The following is a 24,551-nucleotide window of genomic DNA, read 5'->3' on the forward strand; positions in this document are numbered from 1 at the left end:
CCGGGAATTCTGATGCCAGGTCCATATCTCCGCTGGGGTGACTGAAGTCTGCTATGCTGATCTTGGATCCAGTTGGAGGTTTGGATATCCCAGACTTCAGGAAGCTTTCCCGCTGCTTGCCACCAATGTCACGGAACGTCCCACACTCCGCTTGAGTGTTTCCGTCAGTATACCGCTTCCTAAGTTCTGGAACACGAGTCCAATGGATCTGGCTATAGGAACCCCCAAGAACTAGACAACACCAGTCTTGGAGTACATCAGAACTACTCTTTATTTGAGATCTCCCACACATTTATACACCAGGATGACTCAAAGCTAACCTAATTAACATGAGCTCCAATAGGAGTCGTCCCGTCTCCTACATTGTATAGAGGACAATGTGATCAGCTCATTCAATTTACACACATTACCATAAACATCAACACAGGGTTAATTAGAACAAACAACAATGAGTTGAATACCCTTAGAACCTAGACTAAACTTATTTACATTAAACACATTATAGCTGACATCAGACAGGTGAGTGGAGTTGATGAAATTAGCATCTCCTCACAGGATGTGTCCCAACAGTATAATTCAGTCTTATCATTCTAATATGGCATATAACGGGTTCCAGAGTCTGTGTGTTTTGGGGGGACATGGAGCTGAATCCAACGTAACACCAACCCCAGGGTCCCCAGGCATACAGCTCACAGAGAGCACCATTCCCCCAAATGCTAGGGCCCATAATCAAAAGGCAACAGGCTTGCATACAGTCCTCTCCAACAGCCTCTGTCCCGGCTAGGTCTGTGACAGAATGTAATTTTTTTGGGGGGGGGGAGCAGATACTCTTTTTAGGGGCATCCAGCTCCCACTTTCTCCCGGGGCTCCGCGGAGCCGGAAGGAAGTTCACCTCTCCCCCTCTCCCTCCGTACAATCTTCTGGGACACGTCACAGGTCCCAGAAGATTGCCCGGCTAATCACAGCGCGGCTCACATATGCGAAGTGCATGCCTGGCTGTGAAGCCACAGCCGGGCGCCCACAGTCATAATGCCAGCGCCGAGGAGGGGGAGAGGAGCGTGGCTTCATTCGCCCGCATCGCTGGACTGTGGGACAGATGAGTGTCCGATTGTTAAGTCAGCAGCTACACTTTTTGTAGCTGCTGACTTTTATATGGGTGGAACTCCGCTTTAAGTGCTTAAAGTGAAACAATAAAAAATGAAAAATTCCTTTAAATATAGTGCCTGAGGGGTCCCCTTAGTCTGCCTGTAAAGTAGTGCATCTGTACTGTGTATAGAGCCTGCTGCAGGAAAACTGACATTTGTAAAAAAAAAAAAAAAAAAATTGTCATCACCCGGCAATACAAAAAAAAATGAAAAAAACGCATAGGGTTTCCCCATGCATATCAGTCCCTATGGGTCTGGTATGGATTTTGGGGGCCCCATGCTGTTTTTTTATTTTGGCATGGGGCCCCCCCAAGGGTCTGGTATGAAATTGGAGGGGACCCCAATAATGGTGTTGTGGTAACTTGCCCAAAAAAAAAAAAAAGCAAGCATAATAATCATAATCTTGATATCACTAGAAAAAAAAAGCCTTTGAAAATTCTTTTGCAATAACTCCATCAGTATCACCAGCAAAGCTGCTTCATTATTATCCCATTAAAGAAGAAGAGAATTGTGCGCTGCATTTCGAGATTTCATAATTTGCCGCGTCACAAATGTTAATTACGAGCGCTAGTTTACAAGACCTCTTCTGGCTTGTCCTTGCTTCTGAGCATGCGTGTTTGTACTTTGGACTTTTGTCCGACGGACTTGTGTACACACGCTCGGAAAAGCCGACAACACACATTTGTCCACGGAAAATTTGAGAACCTGCTAGCCAAAGTCCAACAACAATTGTCTGATGGAGCGTACACACGGTCGGATTTTCCGCCAACAGCCTGTCATCCAACATTTCCCATCAGAAAGTGTACACGGCTTAAGTCTTAATCTTGTGTCTTCGTAGTTTAGTTTTCCCAGCTTGTACTTGTTGGAACAGCCGACTCTCCCTCTTCTCATAAATCTTAGGGTGTCTGTAGTATAATCCAAAAGTAAGTTCATAGACCCATATATCATTTCACCCGTAATTCCTCCTCCGCACCATCACCAACTCCACCCAATAGATCATCCTTCTGATGCCCCGTACAAACGATCAGACTTTCCAACGGGAAATGTTGGATGTGAGCTTGTTGGCGGAAAGTCCGACCGTGTGTATGCTCCATCGAACATTTGTTGTCGGACTTTCTGCCAAAAATGTTTGCTAGCAGGTTCTCAAATTTTCCGCCAACAAAATTTTGTTGTCTGACTTTCTGATCGTGTGTACACAAGTCCGTCGCACAAAAGTTCACGCATGCTCATAAGCAGAAGCGGCTGGTCTTGTAAACTAGCGTTCGTAATGGAGAATTAACATTCGTGACGTGGCAAAAGATGAAATCTCCAAATGCAGCGCACAATTCTCTTCTTTAATGGGATAATATTGAAGCTGCTTTCCTGGTGATAGTGATGGAGTTGCAAACGAAGTTTCAAAGGCTTTTTTTTTTTCCAAGTGAGCCTAAGAATAATGATAATATTATAGAAAAAACAACTGAATCGCTCTATTAAATGTAAAAAAATATATATATATACAGTGATATATCTAATGTATCCCTCACTGACTGAACAAAATAGATAAACAAAAATAAGAATGCCCTTATCAATATATCTAAATGCTCGTCATTGATAGAACATTATGTGCACTTGTGATATTTTTTTATATATAAAGAAGAAAGAAAGTCTCTCATTGTGATAAAAAAACTAGTCCACCCGTGCAAGACACAAGCTCCAAAAGTTCACTTGTAAGGACATCTTCAACTTCAATGCAGCAAAAGATGTGAACCACCACCAGTACAGAAGGGGTTACTTCTTACCAGACGAAAATGATCCCCCATTACAGAGGATCATAACGGGCATATCAGCTGTATGACTCCCGGACTGGACTGCTGCGGCTGTGCCTCAGAACATCAGGGGACCCGATCGGTGCAGTGGTAAATTCAGCATGTAACACAAAGTGGGAAACTCCAATCGTGTAAAACCTTTTAGCTTTATTGTATAGGAAAGTCAAAAACACACTTACATAGAATGTCCAAAAAACAAGCCTAAAGTCCGGTGTGTCGGCCGAACACACACAGACAAACCCGTCCTGCTGGAAGAGAACACACAGTCTGGAGGTGACGTCAGCGCGTTGTCCTGCTCCACCCTACGCGTTTCGTGATAGGTCACGTCATCCAAGGGCCCCTGGATGACGTGACCTATATATATATACTATATATATATATATATATATATATATATATATATATATATATATACACACTCTGCATTTAGCATAGCCTATAAATTCAGTGTTTACTCTATATTCAGTCAGTGCAAGCAGTGTATTAATATAGATATACAGTCTTGTGTATATGTATGTATGTGTGTGTATATATATATATATATATATATATCTGCATCCAGTGTAGCCTATATCTATACTTTTCTAATACACTTCAGGAGGTGTATTAATATGTATATACAGGGCTCAAAATTTCAAGTCCTAAACTACTAGCCAGGCCTCAAGGGTTACTGGCCACCAGTGCCCCACTCAATCCCTACCCTGCCCCGCTCCTAAACACGCCCTTATAAGTTATCTCATGAAATGACACTTAAATGTTTTATGCAAAAATAAGTTACAGAAATAAATATTAACAACAATTTCATCAGTGCAGCCTCACCTGTGCCCCTCAATTCAGCCTCACCTGTGCTCATCAATGCAGTCTCACCTGTGCTCATCAATGCAGCTTCACATGTGCCCGTTGCAACCACACTGTGCCCGTTGCAACCACACTGTGCCTGTTGCAAACACACTGTGCCCATTGCAGCCACACTGTGCCTGTTGCAGCCTACCTGTGCCCATATTTCAGCCTCACTGTGCCCATTGCAACCACACTGTGCCCATTGCAGCCTCACTGTGCCCATTGCAGTCACACTGTGCCCATTGCAACCACACTGTGCCCATATTCAGCCTTACTGTGCCCAATGCAGTCTCACTGTTCCCATTGCAGCCACTAAAAGAGGGCAAGTAGCCTCAGTGTCTACAGTCAATAGTGCTGGTCGTGGACATGGTGCATCCTCTGCAGGTGGCCGAGGGGCATGCTTGTCCTTTTTTTCTGCTGCTGGCTGTGTTATTGAGCCAGAACATGCAGAAGAGTTGGTGAAGTGGATAACAAAGCCGTCTTCATCCACCTGAAGCTGATGTAACTGATTGAATTTTCTATGGATTTGGCATCCTTTGAAGACTGCTTTTGCTGAGTGACTATCCTATTCCTCCTCAATCTTGATGATGCTAGCTTCAAACAATATTTTTGGTTTAGGGCACCACTGCCAAAGGCTCAATTTTTCTGCCCCTGTTTAACAGGGGCATGTAATTACAAGTCTTGATATAATATTTCACAGAAGGGTCCGTTCCTGTGCCCCCCCAAGAGTGACTGTGAGGGCTTACAGTGTTGTGGCACCACTACCACCAAAGGCCAAATTTTTCTGCCCCTGTTTAACAGGGGCATGTAATTACAATTCTTGATATAATATTTCACAGCAGGGCCCGTTCCTGCGCCCACCAAAAGTAACTGTGAGGGCTTACAGGCACTATATAATTTGTGGTATGCATATGCTGCGTGAGAGAAATAACCCGTTAATATGACAATTTTGTGAAAAAAAAGAAAAAAATCTTCATTTTGCAAAAAATGACAACTTAAAAAAACTCACCATGCCTCTTACTAAATAACTTGGGCTATCTACTTTCTAAAAAGGGGTCATTTGGGGGTTTTTTTGTCCTGTCCTGGCTTGGGGTCTCAAGAAATTAAATAGGCTGTCAGGTGTGATCAATTTTCTATGATTGGCAGCATAACTTGTAGATTCTATACCTTTCACAAAGACCAAATAATTTAGACCGATTTGGATTATTTTTACCAAAGATATGTAGCAGTATAATTTTTGACCAAAATTTATGAAGAAAAATTACTAATTTGCAAAAAAAAAAAAAAATTTCATTTATAGCGCTAAAAATAAAAAACCCAGAGGTGATCAAATACCACCAAAAGAAAGCTCTATTTGTGTGAAGAAAAAACAACAATGTTATATGGGTACAGTCTTGCATGACTGCAGACATCTTAAGTCTCTCGCGACTCGCGGGATACTCCCGCATTTGACGGTGGGCTCACGGACACCAGCGAGTGCGGCACGATCTCCTGCCTCTCAGCCTGGAGCAGGGCCAGACTGCCCTGGGGCCACTTTGAGCTGCAACTGCAGCGGCGCCCAGGGCCGATCCAAATGCAGAGTCCTCCTCTCCCTCCGTTTGTGTAATCACAAACAGCGGTTGTCTGCCGCTGTGTCATGCAGCTGCAATCTCTGTTCGGTGGCCGTCCACTGTAACAAAGCCCCGCTTCCTCATCCATGATAGACGGAACGCTGATTACATTTCCCAGCATTGTATCCCTGTTCTGTTGACCATCTATCATGGATGAGGAGGTGGGGCTTTTGTTACAGTGGACGGCCGCCGAACAATTAAGACTGCAGCTGCATGACACAGCGGGGCACACCCGCTGTGTGTAATCAAGGTACTGGCGAGGTTGCAGATGGGCACTGATGAGGATACAAATGGGCACACTGAGGCTGCATTGTTGGCACAGTGAGGCTGCAGATGGGCACAGTGAGGCTGCAGATGGGTACTAATGAGGATACAGATGGGCACTGATGAGGATACAGATGTGCACATTGAGGTTGCATTGTTGACACTAATGAGGCTGCAGATGGGCACAGTGAGGCTGCATTGATGGCTCAGTGAGGCTGTATTGATGGGCACTGACAAGGCTGCATTGTTGGCACAGATGAGGCTGCAAATGGGCACAGTGAGGCTGCAGATTGAAACAGTGAGGCTGCAGATTGGCACAGTGAGGCTGCATTGTTGGCACTGATGAGGCTGCATTGTTTGCACTGATGAGGCTATATATTTTATATATTTTTTATTTATATATAAATTTGTTACAACAGCCTAGTGCCAGAGTTACTACACAGGCAGGGCCAGGGTTATCAGTGGCAGTGCAGAACCATCATGGTAAAAAAAAAGTACAAATTACACTGCCACCCCAGAATACACCAAAGTGTACCCATGCATAATAGGGGTAAAAAACAATGACGGTGTAACTCGTTGCACTGTTTGCAGCAGTGAATTCTCCGTAGCCCATGGTGGGTTAAATGACTGTAAAAGACATATTGAGGTGAGTGTGACACAACATTATCTTTTAAAGTATTATTTTATTATGGCATTATATTATTAATTATCTTTAAAATATTATTTTAATATAGTATTTTATTATGAATGGCGAGGTGGGTTGAAATTTGAGTTTGAGTTTTGAGTTGAGTTTCTGCAGGTTGGGATGTCTGTGACTGAGTAATTGTCATTCAAAATGTGAGAGCACCGCCTCTTTCCTATCCCGCTTCCTTTGCTGGTAGAGGTGCAACTGTTCTTCGGTCGTCCCGAATCTGGGTTCATCCAACACCGAAACCGGACCGAGAGAAGCTGAATTCCCCTTAGTCCGGCACAGAAATGCCTCCTAAGTTCGACCCCCTCGAAATTAAAATCGTTTTCCTGAGATGCACCGGTGGTGAGGTAGGGGCTACCTCAGCTCTGGCCCCCAAAATCGGACCGTTGGGTTTGTCTCCCAAAAAAGTTGGTGATGACATTGCCAAGGCAACCGGTGACTGGAAGGGCTTGAGGATCACTGTCAAACTGACCATCCAGAACAGACAGGCCCAGATTGAGGTTGTACCATCTGCCTCTGCTCTGATCATCAAGGCCCTGAAGGAGCCTCTACGTGACAGGAAGAAGCAGAAGAACATTAAACACAGTGGAAGCATCACGTTTGATGAAATTGTCGCCATTGCTCGTCAGATGAGGCATCGTTCCCTGGCCAGAGAACTATCTGGTACCATTAAGGAGATCCTGGGCACGGCACAGTCTGTGGGCTGCAACATTGATGGCAGACCAGCACATGATGTAAATGACGATATCAACAGTGGTGACATTGAATGCCCAACAAGCTAAATCTCTCCGAGCTTTAATATTTAATAAAAAACAAGTTGCTCTGAAAAAAAAAAAAAAATGTGAGAGCACCGAAAGCTGAAAATTGGTCTGGTTAGGAGTGGGGTTTAAGTGCCCAGTGGGCAAGTGGTTAAAGCAGTGACATAAACAAAACCCAATTTTTGGTATTAGTGATAATAAATAAATAATAAGAAATAAGCCCCATCATTGGTATTAGTGGGATAAAATAAGTCTCATCATTGGTGTCAGTTATGCTACGTACACACGGTCGGACTTTCCGGCGGACTTGGTCCGGCACACTTTCTGACGGACTTTGTCCGCCAGGTGCGCCGGACTTTAAAACGGACGGACTTGCCCACACACGACCGGACTTTTCCGGCGGGCTAAGTCCGCCCGTCTTTCCGACGGACTTTCGCCGGAGGTACGGCGGACTTTCAGAATGAACGGACTTGCCCACACACGGACAAGTCCGTTCATGTTGAACGTGACTCATGTGCGACGGGACTAGAAAAGGAAATCAATCTTGCCGCTTTTATCGGCAAGATTGACACCTTGCGAGCCCCGTCGCGGGGCATACCAGGCCCTTAGGTCTGGTATAGATTATAAAGGGGAACCCCCTACGCCGAAAAAAACGGCGTGGGGTTCCCCCAAAGATCCATACCAGACCCCGATCCGAGCATGCAGCCCGGCCGGTCAGGAAAGGGGGTGGGGACGAGCGAGCGCCCCCCCTCCTAAACCGTACCAGGCCGCATGCCCTCAACATGGGGGGGTGCTTTGAGGGAGGGGGCGCCCTGCGGGGCCCCCCACCCCAAAGCACCTTGTCCCCATGTTGATGAGGACAAGGGCCTCTTCCTGACAACCCTGGCCGTTGGTTGTCGGGGTCTGCGGGCGGGGGGCTTATCGGAATCCGGGAGCCCCCTTTAATAAGAGGGCCCCCAGATCCCGCCCCCCCACCCTATGTGAATGAGTATGGGGTACATGGTACCCCTACCCATTCACCTAGGGAAAAAGTGTCAATAATAAAACACACTACACAGGTTTTTAAAATAATTTATTAAACAGCTCCGGGGGGTCTTCCTCCGGCTTCGGGGGTTCCTCTGGTTCCTCTTCTCCTGGCGTCCGGTTGGTTCTTCTCCGCTCTCTTCTCCCGGTGTTCCAGTTCTTCGGCCGGCTCCTCTGCTGTCTTCAGGTAGCTCTCTTGCCAGCAGAGGTCCGGGCTTCTGGGCTTCTGGGCTTCTGGGCTTCTTGGCTTCTTCCCTCTTCTCTTCTCCAGATGTTGACACGACGCTCTCTCCGGCTGGACTGCTCTCTGAGGGCTCTGTTGTGACTTATATAGGCGGAGACCCCGCCCCCTAATGATGTCACAGTCCCTGGGCATGCTGGGACTGTGACGTTTTAGGGGGCGTGGTCAATATCGCCCGGTGACCACGCCCCCTAAAACGTCACAGTCCCAGCATGCCCAGGGACTGTGACATCATTAGGGGGCGGGGTCTCCGCCTATATAAGTCACAACGGAGCCCTCAGAGAGCAGTCCAGCCGGAGAGAGCGTCGTGTCAACATCTGGAGAAGAGAAGAGGGAAGAAGCCAAGAAGCCCAGAAGCCCGGACCTCTGCTGGCAAGAGAGCTACCTGAAGACAGCAGAGGAGCCGGCCGAAGAACTGGAACACCGGGAGAAGAGAGCGGAGAACAACCAACCGGACGCCGGGAGAAGAGGAACCCCCGAAGCCGGAGGAAGACCCCCCCCCCGGAGCTGTTTAATAAATTATTTTAAAAACCTGTGTAGTGTGTTTTATTATTGACACTTTTTCCCTAGGTGAATGGGTAGGGGTACCAAGTACCCCATACTCATTCACATAGGGTGGGGGGGCGGGATCTGGGGGCCCTCTTATCAAAGGGGGCTCCCGGATTCCGATAAGCCCCCCGCCCGCAGACCCCGACAACCAACAGCCAGGGTTGTCGGGAAGAGGCCCTTGTCCTCATCAACACCCCCCCTCCCCCAAAGCATCCCCCCAAATTTGAGAAGCTGCTCTCAAACATTTGTTGGCGGAAAGTCCGACAGCAAATGATCAATGGAGCATACACACGGTCGGACTTTCCGACAACAAGCTCACATCCAACATCTCCTGTCGGAAAGTCCAACTGCGTATACGCGGCCTAAGACTTATTATTGTGTGTGAGTGAGCTAAAATAAGTCCCATTGTTGCTGTCAATGGGATACGGTATGTCCCATCGTTGGTGTCAGTGTGATCAAATAAGTCCGATTGTTGGTGTCATTGGGATAAAATATTTTATTTTGTAGGTACTTATATAGCGCTGTCAGTTTACGCCGCGCTTTACATATATATTTGACAATTTGACATTCACATCAGTCCCTGCCCTCAAGGAGCTTACAATCTAATCTCCCTAGTTCACATTCATACGTACACATACCAGGGCCAATTTAGGCTGGAGCCAATTAACCTACCAGCATGTCTTTGGAGTGTGGGAGTAAACAGGAAGAACATGCAAACTCTAGTCAGGTAGTCCCTTGGTTGGGCCTCAAACCAACGACCCCAGTGCCAGGAGGAAGTACTAACCACTCTGTCACTTAGGCTCTGTTTCCACTACTGCGACTTGTTTTGCGACTTGACACATGTCAAGTCGCATGACAAGTCAAAACCCATGTATTTCAATGGTCCCCATTCTAATTAGTGCGACTCAAGTCGCAGCGTCTCCAAAAAAGGTTCTTGCACTACTTTGTTCCGTCTTCGGTGCGACTTGTTCTCCATAGAAAGGTATTAAGTCGCAATGCAGTCGCATGTACATGTCTGACACCGCGACTTTGTTGCAACTTCCACGGAAGTCTACGGAAGCACATGATCTCTGCTCCTCCCAAATACATCACTTCCTATATTGATGTACGTGAGTGTGGAAGACAGGAAGGGGAAGTAACTAAGCAGGATAAGGAATTACATCCCTCTGGCTAAATCGCAGAACATCAAAGTCGTTTTTAAAGTCGCATCAAATCACAACATAAATCGCATTGTAAAGTTGCAGTGTAAATCGCGCAACTTTGGGGACGCACTAGTGGAAACATAGCCTAAGTCCCATTGTTGGTGTCAGAGGTAAAAAATAGGCACCATCATTGGTGTCAATGAGAACAAAGCGGAATTCCAGTCCAGCATTGGTGATCAGTGGTTGTACTTTCCTGATCACACACTCCTGCTGCTGATGTCGGAGTTCTACTTTCACTGTCAGAAAGGAGATCACTGATCCCAACAGTCTGGTAAAATTGCAGTGCCTGGTGATGAAACCCAGAGAATGTTCCAGCAGTCAGTGCCTCGTTGCCATTCTACACTGCATCGATTGGACAGTAGCTGAAATCCCAGGACTGTCCTGCAGCACCCAGAACACTTGGCAGCAATGACAAGACCGTGTAAATATTATAGGTCGGTGTAAGACATTTCTCAGGGCTGCAGTTCCTCTGAGCTCCAGAAGGTGGTGATCTCACTTATAGCATGGAACACAGATAGGAAGTGATGTCAGGTACAGACAGGAAGTGATGTCAGGTATAAATAGGAAGTTCCGCCGAGAGGTGAGTCGGGAGGAAGTAGAGAGAAGACATTGCTGGAAGTGGCAGTAGAGGAGGTAATAAGATCTTATTTTCTATTTACACCCAATAACCCCCCGTCATGTCCGTCCTCTTCCTCCATAGTCACTGTGATGTCTTTTATCTCCAGCAGATGATGATACACACATATATAGTGTGGAAAGCTAGATTTAAGTACTTTACACAGGGTCAACCAAGCATTTGATAACATTTTAATGTATTAGTAACAAAATTAATAAAGGGACACAACCCCTGATGTCTCCTGTGCCCTTCAAAGCAGTTGATCAAACTCATGTTTGATCAGCTACTTCCATGGCTGTAGGGCTGCTGCTAGAAATCGCGTACAGGTATGTAGTTTTGCGTTTTACCATTACCATTAATATTCTAAATTTATTGCACCTATTATAATCCAGCAGAGATGCCTTGTTTTAGAACTTTTTTGGCAACAATTAGCACGGATGAGATTAGGCGTATTTGGACTGTAGTCTGAATCTTCCCAGCTATCCCACCAGCTGTCACAGTGCCTCACCAATCAGAAGTGGAAGTGAACAGAAAGATGTCAGTGTTTTGACATCCGTGCCCGCTCAGTTTGTGTCCGCATACACCACACAGAGGACGGGTGGACTTGTGACAGCTCTTTGGGTAGCTAGTTGTAAGTGGACCAATGTCCATTTACATCAGGCTACCTCTGATCTGTCACGTTTAGGTCTGAAATAATAGAAAAGGATGCAGTCCTTTTCCATTTTTTTTTTTTTTTGGACCTGAAGAGACATGGAGGTAGGTGGGTGTAAATGGACACAAGTCCATTTACATCTGGACTCCCGTAGACCTACATAGAGCCTTCAATCAGGTCTGCATTAAAAACTGACAGGAGGCCCTAATTGGAAAGCTTGGGTGAAAGGTTCTTAAAGGGGAGTGGTTGGGGGTGGTAAAAGCGCACCTCAGCTGCACGTGTTTGCTGTGCTGCCACCCCCCCCAAAGATAAGGGTAATGTAGTGTAGCACTACTACCCCCATTGGGGCTGCAAGTGACAGGGTTCCCCGATGCTGCACAGCCAGGCACATGGCATCTTCAACTTGCATCCAGACACAGAAAACAGTCCTTGAGCTTGTCTTTATGTTTTATTGAGGGGGTAATAACTTGAATAGGGATGGGAATTATGGGATGCCCAAACTTAGGGCCAACTTCCCCCTATGTACAGCTTTAACTTCAATTCTTCACTCCTTTCTTTTGTACAACTACAGCTCCAATTGATTATCCATCTCCTATACAACTACAGCTCCCACTGATTTTTCTCCTCAGTACTGGCAGTCTCTTAGAAATGCAAAAGCCCCTTAAAGGCTACAAACTTTCCCTCCCTGGTAGAAGTAGCACAAAAATGGCTGTGGACTGTCTTCTGAAGTACCTCCAGCTCCCCTTGTAGACCCTGGTCCCAGTTTTACCACAGCAGGTGCCTGGCTGCCTCTTCTCAAGCCCACCTGTCTGCTCCACTTCACCAGTCTAAATCCGACTGGCTTTCTTCACTGGGGATGAACATGCGAACATGCAAAAAGTTTGTTCAAACACCGTTAAAGTCTATGGGACACAAACGTGAAAAATCAAAAGTGCTAATTTTCAAGGCTTTTATATGCAAGTTATTGTCATAAAAAGTGTTTGGGGACCCGGGTCCTGACCCAGGGGACATGTATCAATGCAAAAATTTTTCGGGAGCAGTGATTTTAAAAATGCTTAAAGTGAAACAATAAAAAAAAAAAAAAAAACGTTTTCCCTTGTTTAGAACAATACCACAGCAAAATGACATTTCTAAAGAAAAAAAAGTCATTTAAAACTGCTTGCGGCTGTAATGTATTGTCAGGTTCCGGCAATATAGATGAAAATCGTTGAGGAAAACGGTGTGGGTCCCCCCCCAGAAAAATTACCAGGCTCTTTGGGTCTGGTATGGATATTAAGGGGAACCCCGCACCCAAATTTTTTTTAAAAATGGCGTGGGTGGCCCCCAGGCACTATATACTCTGGTCAGAAGTGGGCAGCACAGTGGTGTAGTGGGTAGCATCCATGACATGACACTACCTACCTGGAGTTTGCATGTTCTCCCTGTGCCTGTGTGGTTTTCCTAGGGGTACTCCTGTTTCCTCCCACACTCCAAAGACATGCTGGTAGGTTAATTGGCCCTAGTATATGAATGTGAGTTGGGGACCTTAGATTGTAAGCTACGTGAGGGTAGGGACTGATGTGAATGTACAATGTATATTTAAAGCGCTGCATAAATTGACAGCGCTATATAAGTGCCTTAAATAATAAAATATATACTATACAGCCTGCCCTATATACTCTGCTGAATTGGGCCTTAGGTGTTGTTGGTACCAGAAAACTGTAAGCCCTCACGGTTACTCTTGGTGAGCGCAGGAACGGGCCCTGCTGTGAAATACTATATCAAATATTGTAATTACATGCCCCTGTTAAACGGGCTGAAAAATTATGCCTTTGGTGATGGTGGTGCCACAACACTGTAAGCCCTCACAGTTACTTCTGGTGGGCACAGGAACGAACCCTGCTGTGAAAATCTATATCAAAAATTGTAATTACATGCCCCTGTTTAGGCAGTGGTGGTGGTGCCCTAAACCAAAAATATTTTTGGAAGCTAGCATCATCAAGATTGAGGAGGAATAGGATAGTCACTCAGCATAGGCAGTCTTCAAGGGATCCCACATCCCTAGAAAAATCAATCAGTTATATCAGCATCAGGTGCTTGATAGTTGCTGATCCAAGACTAATCCATTTTTATGAATGTGAGCCTACACAAGCATGCCCCACAGCCACCTGCAGGGGATGCACTATGTCCACGACCAGCACTGTTGACTGTAGACACTGGGTCTACTTGCCCTCTTTTAGTGGCCTGTGAGCATCTTCCTCTCCTTGGTGGCCTTCCGAACATGATGTATATTTTGTTTTGCAACACCACACTACACTGTATTGTGTACTGTGTACACCACCAGAAAAGTAGTAGCAACTGCACTACGGTTGCACTGTATTGTGTACTGCACCACAAAAGTAGTAGAATCTGCATGAAGGCTGCACTGTATTGTGTACTGTGTATATCACCAGAAAAGTAGTAGCAACTGCACTACGGTTGCACTGTATTGTGTACTGCAACTGCACTAGGGCTGCACTGCATTGTGTACACCACCAGAAAAGTAGAAGCAACTGCACTACGGCTGCACTGTATTGTGTACTGTGTACACCACCAGAAAAGTAGTAGCATATACAAAACACAGAAAAGTAAGGGTTTTTTTTGGGACTTTAAAAACCCCCTTACTTTTCTGTGTTTTGTATATGCATTTTGGGGATGGAGGTACATTTTTGAAATGTCCTCATTTAAAGTCCCATTTAGCTAGTTTTTCTTTTTTCAAAATATTAGGGATGGAGACATGCACGCTACCTTTTATAATTTTTACTGTTATTGGTGGCATTCAGTGTAAGTGCTATTTAGGCTTTTACTTTTTCAGTAAGGTTTCCAATTTTACTGTGGATAGGATCGTAGGTTTTATCATAACGTTTATTATTTTGGTATCTTCCATCATTAGTACCTGTATAACTCAATACTTTTCGTTATTATTTTCTTCCCTCTTGGAGGCTTCTTCCCAGAGACAGGTATTCATTTAATACCTAGATTACCATTGACTTGTTTTTGCTTCCCTGCGGACAATACCGTGTGTGGGGGGTGTGGTCGGCCTTTGGGTGGGTTGTTTGCCGGGGTTCGCAATCCCGGGAGTTGCGATGCGTGCTGGGAGCCCTCCCCCTCCCCTGTCATGTGGGGGCTGGGGCGGACTTCCCATCACGCATCGACGCCGCGCTCCCAGTGTCCTGCGTGTGACGTCGTTATGACGCCATCACGTCGACACTGTGTGCCGCCCATCTAAGCGTCTATAAGAAGCGCCAGCTGCGGGCTGGCTTGGCTCGGCTCCGACAGCTGTCACCCTTCTTTATTTTAGCCGCCCACGTGGCGTTGGTGGTTACCTACCGGCGGCGCTCTAATTTGTATTTCTTCCACCTAAGTGGACACACATTCCCTGCTAATACACCCCCTATCGGTGGCCACTTTGTCGGCATTTTGGTGTTCTGGGAATCTCAGGTAATACTATGGCCTTTTTTGGCCTCCACTATTGTGGTTACACTCTTTCCTATGGCACAGGCACATATATGCAACTCTAATTTTTCTGATTATACTCCCCCTGTTCGGTTATCACTTTATCACTTATTGGTATATTTTTCACTGTTCCCTCTGTTTTTTCCTTCACTACTGCAACCGCTATACCTCATGGTTTAGTATGGTATTCACATACACTTTCTCAATCTCTAATATTCCACTTCATATTGCTTTCCTTTTATAGTCACTTTTAATTTTTCTTATCCTTTTAAAACTTTAAGATGTGATTCTCACTTTCAACAATTCTTTACAAAGTCGCCCTCTAGGTACCACCTCAGCTCCCGGGATTGCTTGATCTCTATCCCTGGCAGGCTCACACCCTCGGGGCCTTCCACCCACCTACATAGGTTCCTTGTAAGTAATCCTTTATGGTTTTTGGCTATCATTACTACTTTGGGATCATGTTACAACAGTTTTTTTTTTTTTTTTTTACCTGCCCTGTGATCAGCCCCGGAGAACTTCCTTAATATTTTTAATATCTTTTATAGACATTTTACATTGCATCTGCTCCTGAAGATTGGAAAGATCCATGAAACGCGTAGAGCTCTTAGATGCTATTCACATTAACAGCCCCCCCTATACTTCTATCAGATTACGCCGTTTGGATTCCACCAACTGCTATGTTACTATTTTACTGTGAAGACACACAACTTCAAAATTGAATTATTGCTACCTCACCGTTGCGCTCCACATTGTGCTGCTATGTTGATGGGTCATCTTCATTATGTTGGTTCATACTTAGGGAACATTTTTTCATATGTCATACTCTCTTATTCTGTATACATGCAAGCTATGTGGTCTTTAATGTGGTCCATTCACCAGACATTATAAATATTACGATGCAGTCATATGCAAATATTAGTCTGATGAATTTTTACTATGGTACCATATCGACCATAATAGGCTGCTATGCCATTATGTTGTTTTATGATGTTTTAATAATATACATCTTACTATGGAATAAAGTTTCCTGGATTTATTATAACTTACCGTTTATGTAATTATTACTATGCAACACAATGCGGTCGCATTTATGGTGCAACTATCAGACATTCATATTATTACCATGTTGTGTCACCTTCCCAGCTGCATGTCTCATTTAAAGTCCCAAAAAACCCCCTTACTTTTCTGTGTTTTGTATATGCATTTTGGGGATGGAGGTACATTTTTGAAATGTCCTCATTTAAAGTCCCATTTAGCTAGTTTTTCTTTTTTCTTTTTTCAGAAAAGTAGTAGCAACTGCACTACGGCTGCACTGTATTGTGTACTGCACCAGAAAAGTAGTAGCAACTGCACTACGGCTGCACTGTATTGCGTACTGTGTATACCACCAGAAAAGTAGTAGCAACTGCACTACGGTTGCACTGTATTGTGTACTCCAACTGCACTACAGCTGTACTGTATTGTGTACACCACCAGAAAAGTAGTGGCAACTGCACTACGGCTGCACTGTATTGTGTACTGCACCAGAAAAGTAGTAGCAACTGCACTACGGCTGCACTGTATTGTGTACTATATATATATCAAATACACTGGCACTAACTGAATAACCTGCCTGCTTAATCAAAATCAAGATATCTCTCCGTCCACACCAACAACACTACACAGGGCCGCCTTATATAGTGTGGGGCGTGGACTTAGTCCCCCTGAGCGTGGACTTGGTCTCCCTGAGTCATGATTGGCCAAAGGCACCCTGCCTTTGGGCAATTATGGCTCTCTTAGCAGAGCCCCCTGTGATTGGCCAAAGCATTCAGGTCAGACGCATGCATTGGCTAATCATCATACAGCAATGCACTGTGATCTCGCAGTGCATTATGGGACGTTCCTCAGCGCTCAAATTTGCCGCAGACGCCCCATAATGTTAGTTCTTTGGAGAATGGGCGAACACCCGATCTTCGTGTCGAACTTATGTTCGACCCGAACAGTGAGCTCATCCCTACTCTTCACCAGTCTGCTCGACTGACTCTCTGGAGATTTCCGAGAGCAAAGAGGGAAAATTTAAGCACAGCGCTATCTTCCAGAAAAAGACCTGCTACCTCTGGCAGTCTTTCCCCTTGTGTGTCCCTTGTCCCATGCAGCAGTACTCACACTGGCTCTCGCTACCTCTCAGGAAAGCATCCTCCAACTTCTCCTGTGGTAGGATCCTTCCAGGCCAGCCACCTGAGCCCTGGTCCAAGGTAGTGACCCTCCCCAGAAGGGGTTTCTCAAGGGCGACCAACAGCCTCCCTCATCACTTCATCTCCATCTTCCACCCGACTCCCCTGCTGGCCTGACTCAATCATAGGCCTTGAGGCCTCACTTAGTCCCCTGCAGGACAACCCTCCTAGCCTCCACCCACTAGTATTTAGAAAATTCTCCAACATTCTAGAACCAGGGGGAGGCACCAGAGAGCTGCCTGGATGAGTCATCCAGCCCTGAACTTTAATAACCTTGACCCAGATTCCATGGCTCAGGTTTAGCCCTGAGCCAAGCTATCTTTTACCCACACTACCACTGGTAGCACACTGGAGGGTGCTATAGTAGAATCTCACAAACTATAACACAAAACAGGCACAACAAAGCCAGCACCCAACAGCCATGTGACACGTTGTGATGGAGCACCTTCTGACTGTGCTGCCTGTGTGGTTATCATGATGCTGATGATGGTCATAGCCTGCTGTGCTGTGTGTAATCAATAATGCTGATGATCATAAGACACAGTGAGATGCTCACTATAACAGCAGACTTTCAGGAACACAAGTCACAAGGTAACGCTAAAAAAATTCCAGTAATGATATTAGGCAGGCCTCAGGTTTAAAAGAATGCCGGGTGCCAGGATCTGTGGGCCCACCCGTGGGTCCATGTGCATGCCATGGTGCGTGCATTCTCATTTTTGCAAGTCCAGTTACACATCTATGCTCACGTCTCAAATGAGCGTGGCCGCGGCCTGAGGTTCCTGACAGGTGCAACCATAATACTGATATCAAGAAACCAAAGCGGTGTGTGATATAGGTTACATGGCTGCTCCATCCCTCCATTAACAAGAACATAATCCTGATATAATCATTCACCATCCAGGACGTTTATATACGTACCCTGGACTAAACGTACAGCCACTAATGACACTATCTCTCTCTTGAGGTATGAATTCTTAGTTTAGTAACAGAAGCCACTTATTAAATTTACATTTTAATTTCCCCTCGATGGGTAGTGCATAGAAATATGCAGAAATGAAAGAATTACAAAAGAAAATGAAGACAAATGACATATTTTGTATATGTATTTTTTGTGCCTATAAAATAAGAGAAGAAAAACGTAGATAAACTTCGTTTTGGGCAGTCTTGTTTTATGCTTTTGGGGAGAGAATACTAGAAATCTGTAAATGCTGAGTCTTTGATGCGTCACAATACCTGCTAGGAGAGGGGTTCCTTCTTGTTCAGTGATGGTAGGTTATATGGATCAGCCAGTTCTGATGACTGGATCTTTAGGCAGGTGCCTACTGCATGTTGCTATCCTGTTGTGTTAATTATTATGGTATAATATCACTTTAAATATTCTGACTGACTGTTGCAGGGTTGGGGTCGTGTGTGTCTTGCCCCTAGGTCAGAGTCCTGTGGAAGTAGAGGGAGGACCTACTGCTACAATATGATGTATGCTCTTTCTGTGACAAGCCTTTAACCTACATAGTATGGGGGGTGGGGGGGGGGGCTGTGTGGGTAAATTAATCTTTGGCCTGAAGTGGAGCTTTAATATAATGGAGACTTGACGAGGATTCTAGAAATGTCAGTTGACTTTACTATTCATATTCAAATGAAGATTTTTTTTCTCCTCTGAAGTCTGGTGATCATAAGACCGTCACATTGCTTCCACCTCCCTCCCTGATAGAATAGAGAAAGAAAAAGAAGATTCCAGAAGTCATCATCAAGAACACTGAGCTGCTGACAGGAGAGGTGAGCGGTGCTGGGAATTCTGGGACATTATCCAGTAACAGACAAGGGATGTGTCTGGATGGTGACTGTATCATTGTGTGTGTCAGGTTCCTATAAGGTGTCAGGATGTCACTGTCTATTTCTCCATGGAGGAGTGGGAGTATTTAGAAGGACACAAGGATCTCTACAAGGACGTCATGATGGAGAATCAGCCGCCCCTCACATCACCGGGTAAGAGGAGACTTTATTGTAAAGGAGAGAGCAGTACGGAGGATCCACCTAGATCCCCCCATCATCTGATAAACACATAGAAACAATGTATTCAGTCAGTGTGTGTGTTTCCTACAGAAGGATCCAGTAATGGGAACCCACCAGAGAGATGTCCCCGTCCTCTGTATTTCCAAGATTCCACACAGGAGGATCACACCATCCCTCACCATCATCAGGTAGATGATTGACATTCACTAGGAGTTATGATTTATACACAGCATGTGTGTGTTACAATGAATGTTTTAATATATCTTTCAGAGTGGAAAACTCGGGGATGATAATATTGATGTTAAAGAAGAGTATAAAGAGGAGGATGAGGAGCATGGAATGATGGAGAAGTTTTCAGGAAGACACAAGGATATGATGGAGCCACCTAATACCAGGAACCCACCAGAGAGATGTCCCCGTCCTCTGTATTCCCGGGATTCCGCACAGGAAGATCACACCATCCCTCACCATCATCGGGTAGCTGAGGAACAATCACTGATAGTATCATTAGGATCTGTACATTATCTGCATTTTTACAACTGATGTAATTTTAATTATATATTCAGAGTGGAAACCTGAGAGATTCCAAATTTGAGGTTAAAGAAGAGATAAAAGAGGAGGATGATAAGGATGGGGTGATGGAGGAGTCAGAGTTTCTAAAAAGACACAAAGATCTGTACCAGGACACCATGGAGCTGGAGTCATCCAGCTATGGAAACCCACCAGAGAGCTGTCCCCGTCCTCTGTATTCCCGGGATTCCACACAGGAAGATCACACCATCCCTCACCATAATCAGGTAGATGATTGACAATCACTGGGAGTTCTGATTTATACACATCATGTTTGTTACAATAAGTGTTTTATTATATCTTTCAGAGTGAAAACCTCAGGGATGAGGAATTTGAAGAGGAGCATGGTGCGATGGAGAAGTTTCCAGAAAGACACAAGGATATGATGGAGCCATCTAATACCAGGAACCCACTAGAGAGATGTCCCCGTCCTCTGTATTCCCGAAATTCCACACAGGAAGGTCACACCATCCCTTACCATCATCAGGTAGGTGGAGTTGAGGGTTTCGAGAGACAGGGGGTTAGGTCAGAGCAATTTTTCTGCAGGAGTAATCAGCAGTCTGTCATTCTCCTATCATTTTATCATCTCTTATTCTGCTTCTTCACAAGTAATGCAACTGTCTCTCAACCAATGAAAACTGTATTTCAACCAGTGTACACTGTCTCACTGCTTTGCTGACACTCTGCTATATCTAGGGTAATGCAACTGTCTCTCAACCAATGTACTCTGTTTCATTGCGCGCGCAAAACGCTTTCCACAAATTGGTTTATTCCCCGACTTGGTTCATTCCCTGACTTAGCTAGGGTGGTCGGGGTACTTTGGTGTGGGTCAACCACACCCCCTGACCTTTGTGACACACCTCCTGATCTTTGACCCTTGGGGGCAGGGCCGGTGCTATCACTAGGCAAACTAGGCAGCCGCCTAGGGCGCACTGCTGCCTAGGGGCGCCCAGGCCACTGGTTTCCCTCTGGGTTTGCATGCTCTGCAGGCTGCAGCATGTAACTAACTCAGTCCGACTGGTAGTGTAATTAGAGGTACAGCACTGGAGCCAGCGCTAGAGGAAGCAGAGCCGATGCTACCTTCTGTCACATGGGTGGGACAAAGGGGGTGGAGTCAGGGGTGGAGCCAATGGGGCGGCAAAATGAGGTTTCGCCTAGGGTGTCAAAAATCCTTGCACCAGCCCTGCTTGGGGGAGGTCCCTAGTCCAATCCCTATGTCCTGGCCTTGTTCTTCAAGGGAAAACCCTAACTTTTTTTTTTTACTTGGCCATTTGTGGTGAATGATTCTCACCTCCTTTTGGGATCTAAGAGTCAATCATCTTTTATGACTTTGGCTTGTGTCTGTGGCTGGCTTTGACCATTTCTCCCCTGATTTCATGTGTTCCTTATCAGTCTCTAATTTGGGTGGAGAAGGTTTCCTCATTTGATCATCTCATTTAGTAGAGCCTATGGGGAAAGTCAGAGCAATTTTTCCTGCCTGAGTAACTTTTCCGCAGGAGTAATTAGCAGTTGAACACAACAGTTTAACTAAAGCTGCATAACGAAAACAGCAAGAAAAGATCACAAAGAATTCTGCTCCACTCTGGACCAACCGTAAACCACCAGTTTGGAAGGCATCTTACAAAACTGAATCATATCACCTCTACCCTTTAATATGCCCCCTCTTCTCTGCCTTCTCATACTAGTATCCTCTGCTTTCAAATTCTCACTTTTCCCTTTATCTCCATCCCAAAACTTCTACATATCATCCTAACACCTACTCTCTCCCTACTACTTTATTCATCACCTAATACTTAACCAACCCGCTGACCCACACACCAGGACAGGAAGTACGTGCACTCTTATGCCCCGTACACACGGTCGGATTTTCCGATGGACAATGTCCGATCGGAGCGTGTTGTCGGAAATTCCGACCGTGTGTGGGCGCCATCGGACATTTTCCATCGGATTTTCCGACACACAAAGTTGGACAGCAGGAGATAAAATTTTCCGACAACAAAATCCGTTGTCGGAAATTCCGATCGTGTGTGGCCTGTTCCGACGCACAAAGTGCCACGCATGCTCAGAAGAAATTCCGACACGGGACAGCTCGTTCTGGTAAACTTAGCGTTCGCAATGGATACAGCACTTTCGTCACGCTGCAATGTTAAAAATGGTTTAATACAGCGCACTCTCTTCTTCTTTATAATGTGACAAGAATGAAGTAGTTTTGCTGATCATATTCACACACACTTCTCACAAACTTTTCTTTGTGTTTTTTTTATTGGGATTCCCTCAATATATTGTTATTAGTTGTCACATCTGACAGTTTTTTTTTTTTTTTTTTTTTTTTTTTTTTTGGATTTTCAGCCTTTTTTTTTCTTTAATGTTTGGATTTTTTCCAAGGCTGATCTTTGTTCAATGTTATTTTTATTTTTACTACAGAATATTTTTGTGTGTGTGTTTTGTGTGTCAAGTTACCCCAACACCATTGATATATTTTATTATTTAATCTCCAGGAGATTGTTTGGTGTTGGTGTCCCTTGTTAATTTCACATTGTATATTTGAAATGTACCTGAACCCTCACAACAAAACTGTCATTTTTGAAGTAAAACACATAGGGGAGTATAATTCCAAACAAAAATCCTTTATTAAGGGATCAGAACCAAACAAAGAGGAAGGCAACACTGGATCAACAGGAGAAAATAGTGAAGCCTGGGACCCCCACGGCAGACAACAATTCTTCAACATCAAAATTGGTGGCCTGGGGAGTCCATATCTAAGGGAGGGCAGTCTGGTCCGGGATTCGCAGAGATCTGGAAAGCAGCAGATGACATCGGTGTCCCCAGGCTGTGGTACCACAAGAGGCTGCATCTTTTGGCCGACCAGACTGAACCCAGGGCAATCACTGTCTGGTCTTCCTTCCACGCTTCCTTCCGGGCTGTGGCTGTGCAGTTGGAGATGTGGCAGGAGGAGTAGGACCTGGAGGAGGAGGAGGACTGGGAGGACCTGGAGAAGGAGGAGGAGGACCTGCAGGAGGAGGAGGAGGACCATCCCAAAGGTGTGTCTGAGGTGTAATTTGGCCCCTCATACCTTTCTCCAGAGCCTCCGATATGAGGGCCTCACACATTACTTTTTGGCCCTCCTCCATCCTCTGCATTTTATATGCTATGAAGGCAGCAATGTTCTCCTGCATGGTGTGGGGTGCTCCCAGGACCTCTGTAGCCCTCCAAAAGAATCCTATAGCCGCCTCCTCTAGGGTACTCCTCCTACTGCCACTTTCTGTTTTCAGGGGGGGTGGAGGGACCTTGATATCAGCCAGCCGGCTCGGCCCGGCCACCTCCTGGCTGAGACTTCCCTGTGTATGAAAAAGGGACATGGTTGTAATGTTTTGCATCATCAATCACAATCCTAAATTAGTACTCCCAACTAACATCTAGTTAACATCATTGATTGTACAAGCAGAAATATTTAAAAAGAATGCTATACCTGGCTCAATCTGGGCTCCTCCACATGTGGCCTGGAAGGCCCAGGTTGGGCGTCAGAAGCCTCAGCCGGGGGGGAAGGAAGCGTGGAAGGAAGACTGGAGAGGGATGGCCTGGGTTCAGTCTGGCCTGCCAGAAAATGCAGCCTGTCGTAGTACAACATCCTGGGGACATAGATGTCATCTGCTGCTCCGGATCTCTGTGAATCCAGGACCTTCTTGCGCTCCCTCAGATATGTACTCCTCAGGCAACCAATTAATTTATTTAAATTTAAGTGATGTCTGCCGTGGGGATCACCTGCTTCACAATTTCCAACAATTGCTCCAGTGCTGCCTTCCTCTTTGCTTGGTTCTTGAAATGGGGGTGGGTAATCTCCCACAGACAGGGCAGCTCCCTTAGCATCTCGAGGAATAATGACATGAAGTCAGTATCTTTTAATAAGATATCCATGTTCACTGCAAGGCACAACACAAGACAAAGCCTAATGTCAGACAAAACTCTCCTAATCTTGTTACAATATAGGCCTCAATCTAGAAGCAGTATAGGCACAAGTTTGTCTCTTACCTTCGTTCTTACGATCGGCGCGTCCAATGCTCCTTCCTCCGCTCACAGATCGTATGTAATACGCACGCGTGTTACGCTTTATACACACTGCGCATGCGTGTAACTCCGCCCGCCCCTGACGTTCTTTCTAGTCTATTCCCCGCCCCTTTTCGTTCGGCGCAGTGGGTGAAGAGCATGATGGCAGAGTTACAGCAGGTGCATGCTAATTCTAGCAACGAGGAGGAGGAGGAGGAAAGCCCGGATCCAGGCACGTCCCGATCCAGAAGGAGACGTTTTAAGGCCACAAATATGTCGTTTGGGGAGATGTTGGAGATGGTCGACATCATGAGGAAGTCCGACTATGACGGAAAATATGGGCCTTACCCCCACCCCAACATCCAAAAGGCCAAGATCATGGCGAAAGTGGTCAGGAGTCTTGAGAGGAATTTCGGGGTACGAAGATCTAAAGATCAGCTCAGGAAGCGGTGGTCGGACCTGAAGTTGAGAGAGCCAGAGCAGTACCGAAAGATCCGGAGAGTGCTGCAAAAAAGTAAGTAGTTGTGCTGTGTTCCTATTCTTTCTGTCTTTATTCCGTTCGTTCTGCTCCATATGCTTTTATTAATTGTAACGTTTAAAAGGGCAACTTTAATGTTCATGGGCCCATTATTCGTTCGTATCAAACATTTTTCTTTCGGCCTCTAGAACACCATTGTTTAGGCCATATGCATTTTCACACATTTTTTGGGGCCTACTTGGATGCCAAATATTTGTTTGTGTAGATGGGTTTGTTACTAGAATGAAATGCCAACTAGATTGTGTGTAAGGAGAGGACACTGAGCAGCTGTTTTCACATCTGGACACTGGAGCACTAGTGTGG

General features: G+C 45.5%; 2 protein-coding genes across 2 annotated transcripts in view; both read left to right on the plus strand.

The window, feature by feature from the left end:
• The first annotated feature begins 6,490 nt into the window (after positions 1–6,490).
• LOC141121583 (large ribosomal subunit protein uL11-like) lies at positions 6,491–7,195 on the plus strand. Its single transcript, XM_073611217.1, has one exon. The coding sequence runs from the start codon at positions 6,640–6,642 to the stop codon at positions 7,135–7,137; it is 498 nt and encodes a 165-aa protein (XP_073467318.1). The 5' UTR covers positions 6,491–6,639; the 3' UTR covers positions 7,138–7,195.
• A 3,472-nt stretch (positions 7,196–10,667) lies between these two features.
• The window catches only part of LOC141121584 (uncharacterized), a 34,090-nt gene continuing 20,206 nt past the window's right edge, over positions 10,668–24,551 (plus strand). Inside the window, exons 1-7 of the mRNA XM_073611218.1 lie at positions 10,668–10,761; positions 18,746–18,859; positions 18,946–19,069; positions 19,187–19,284; positions 19,367–19,573; positions 19,663–19,893; positions 19,974–20,153. Of these exons, the coding sequence (XP_073467319.1) occupies positions 18,985–19,069; positions 19,187–19,284; positions 19,367–19,573; positions 19,663–19,893; positions 19,974–20,153 (801 nt within the window). The 5' untranslated portion in view covers positions 10,668–10,761; positions 18,746–18,859; positions 18,946–18,984. The remainder of the gene's footprint in view (positions 10,762–18,745; positions 18,860–18,945; positions 19,070–19,186; positions 19,285–19,366; positions 19,574–19,662; positions 19,894–19,973; positions 20,154–24,551) is intronic.

Source organism: Aquarana catesbeiana, unplaced genomic scaffold (genome assembly GCF_042186555.1).
Source record: "Aquarana catesbeiana isolate 2022-GZ unplaced genomic scaffold, ASM4218655v1 unanchor226, whole genome shotgun sequence".
Taxonomy (NCBI): Eukaryota; Metazoa; Chordata; class Amphibia; order Anura; family Ranidae; genus Aquarana; species Aquarana catesbeiana.

Bases quoted from the DNA above. Each gene is read 5' to 3' on its own strand.
- LOC141121583 (XM_073611217.1), top strand. From the start codon at position 6,640: ATGCCTCCTAAGTTCGACCCCCTCGAAATTAAAATCGTTTTCCTGAGA.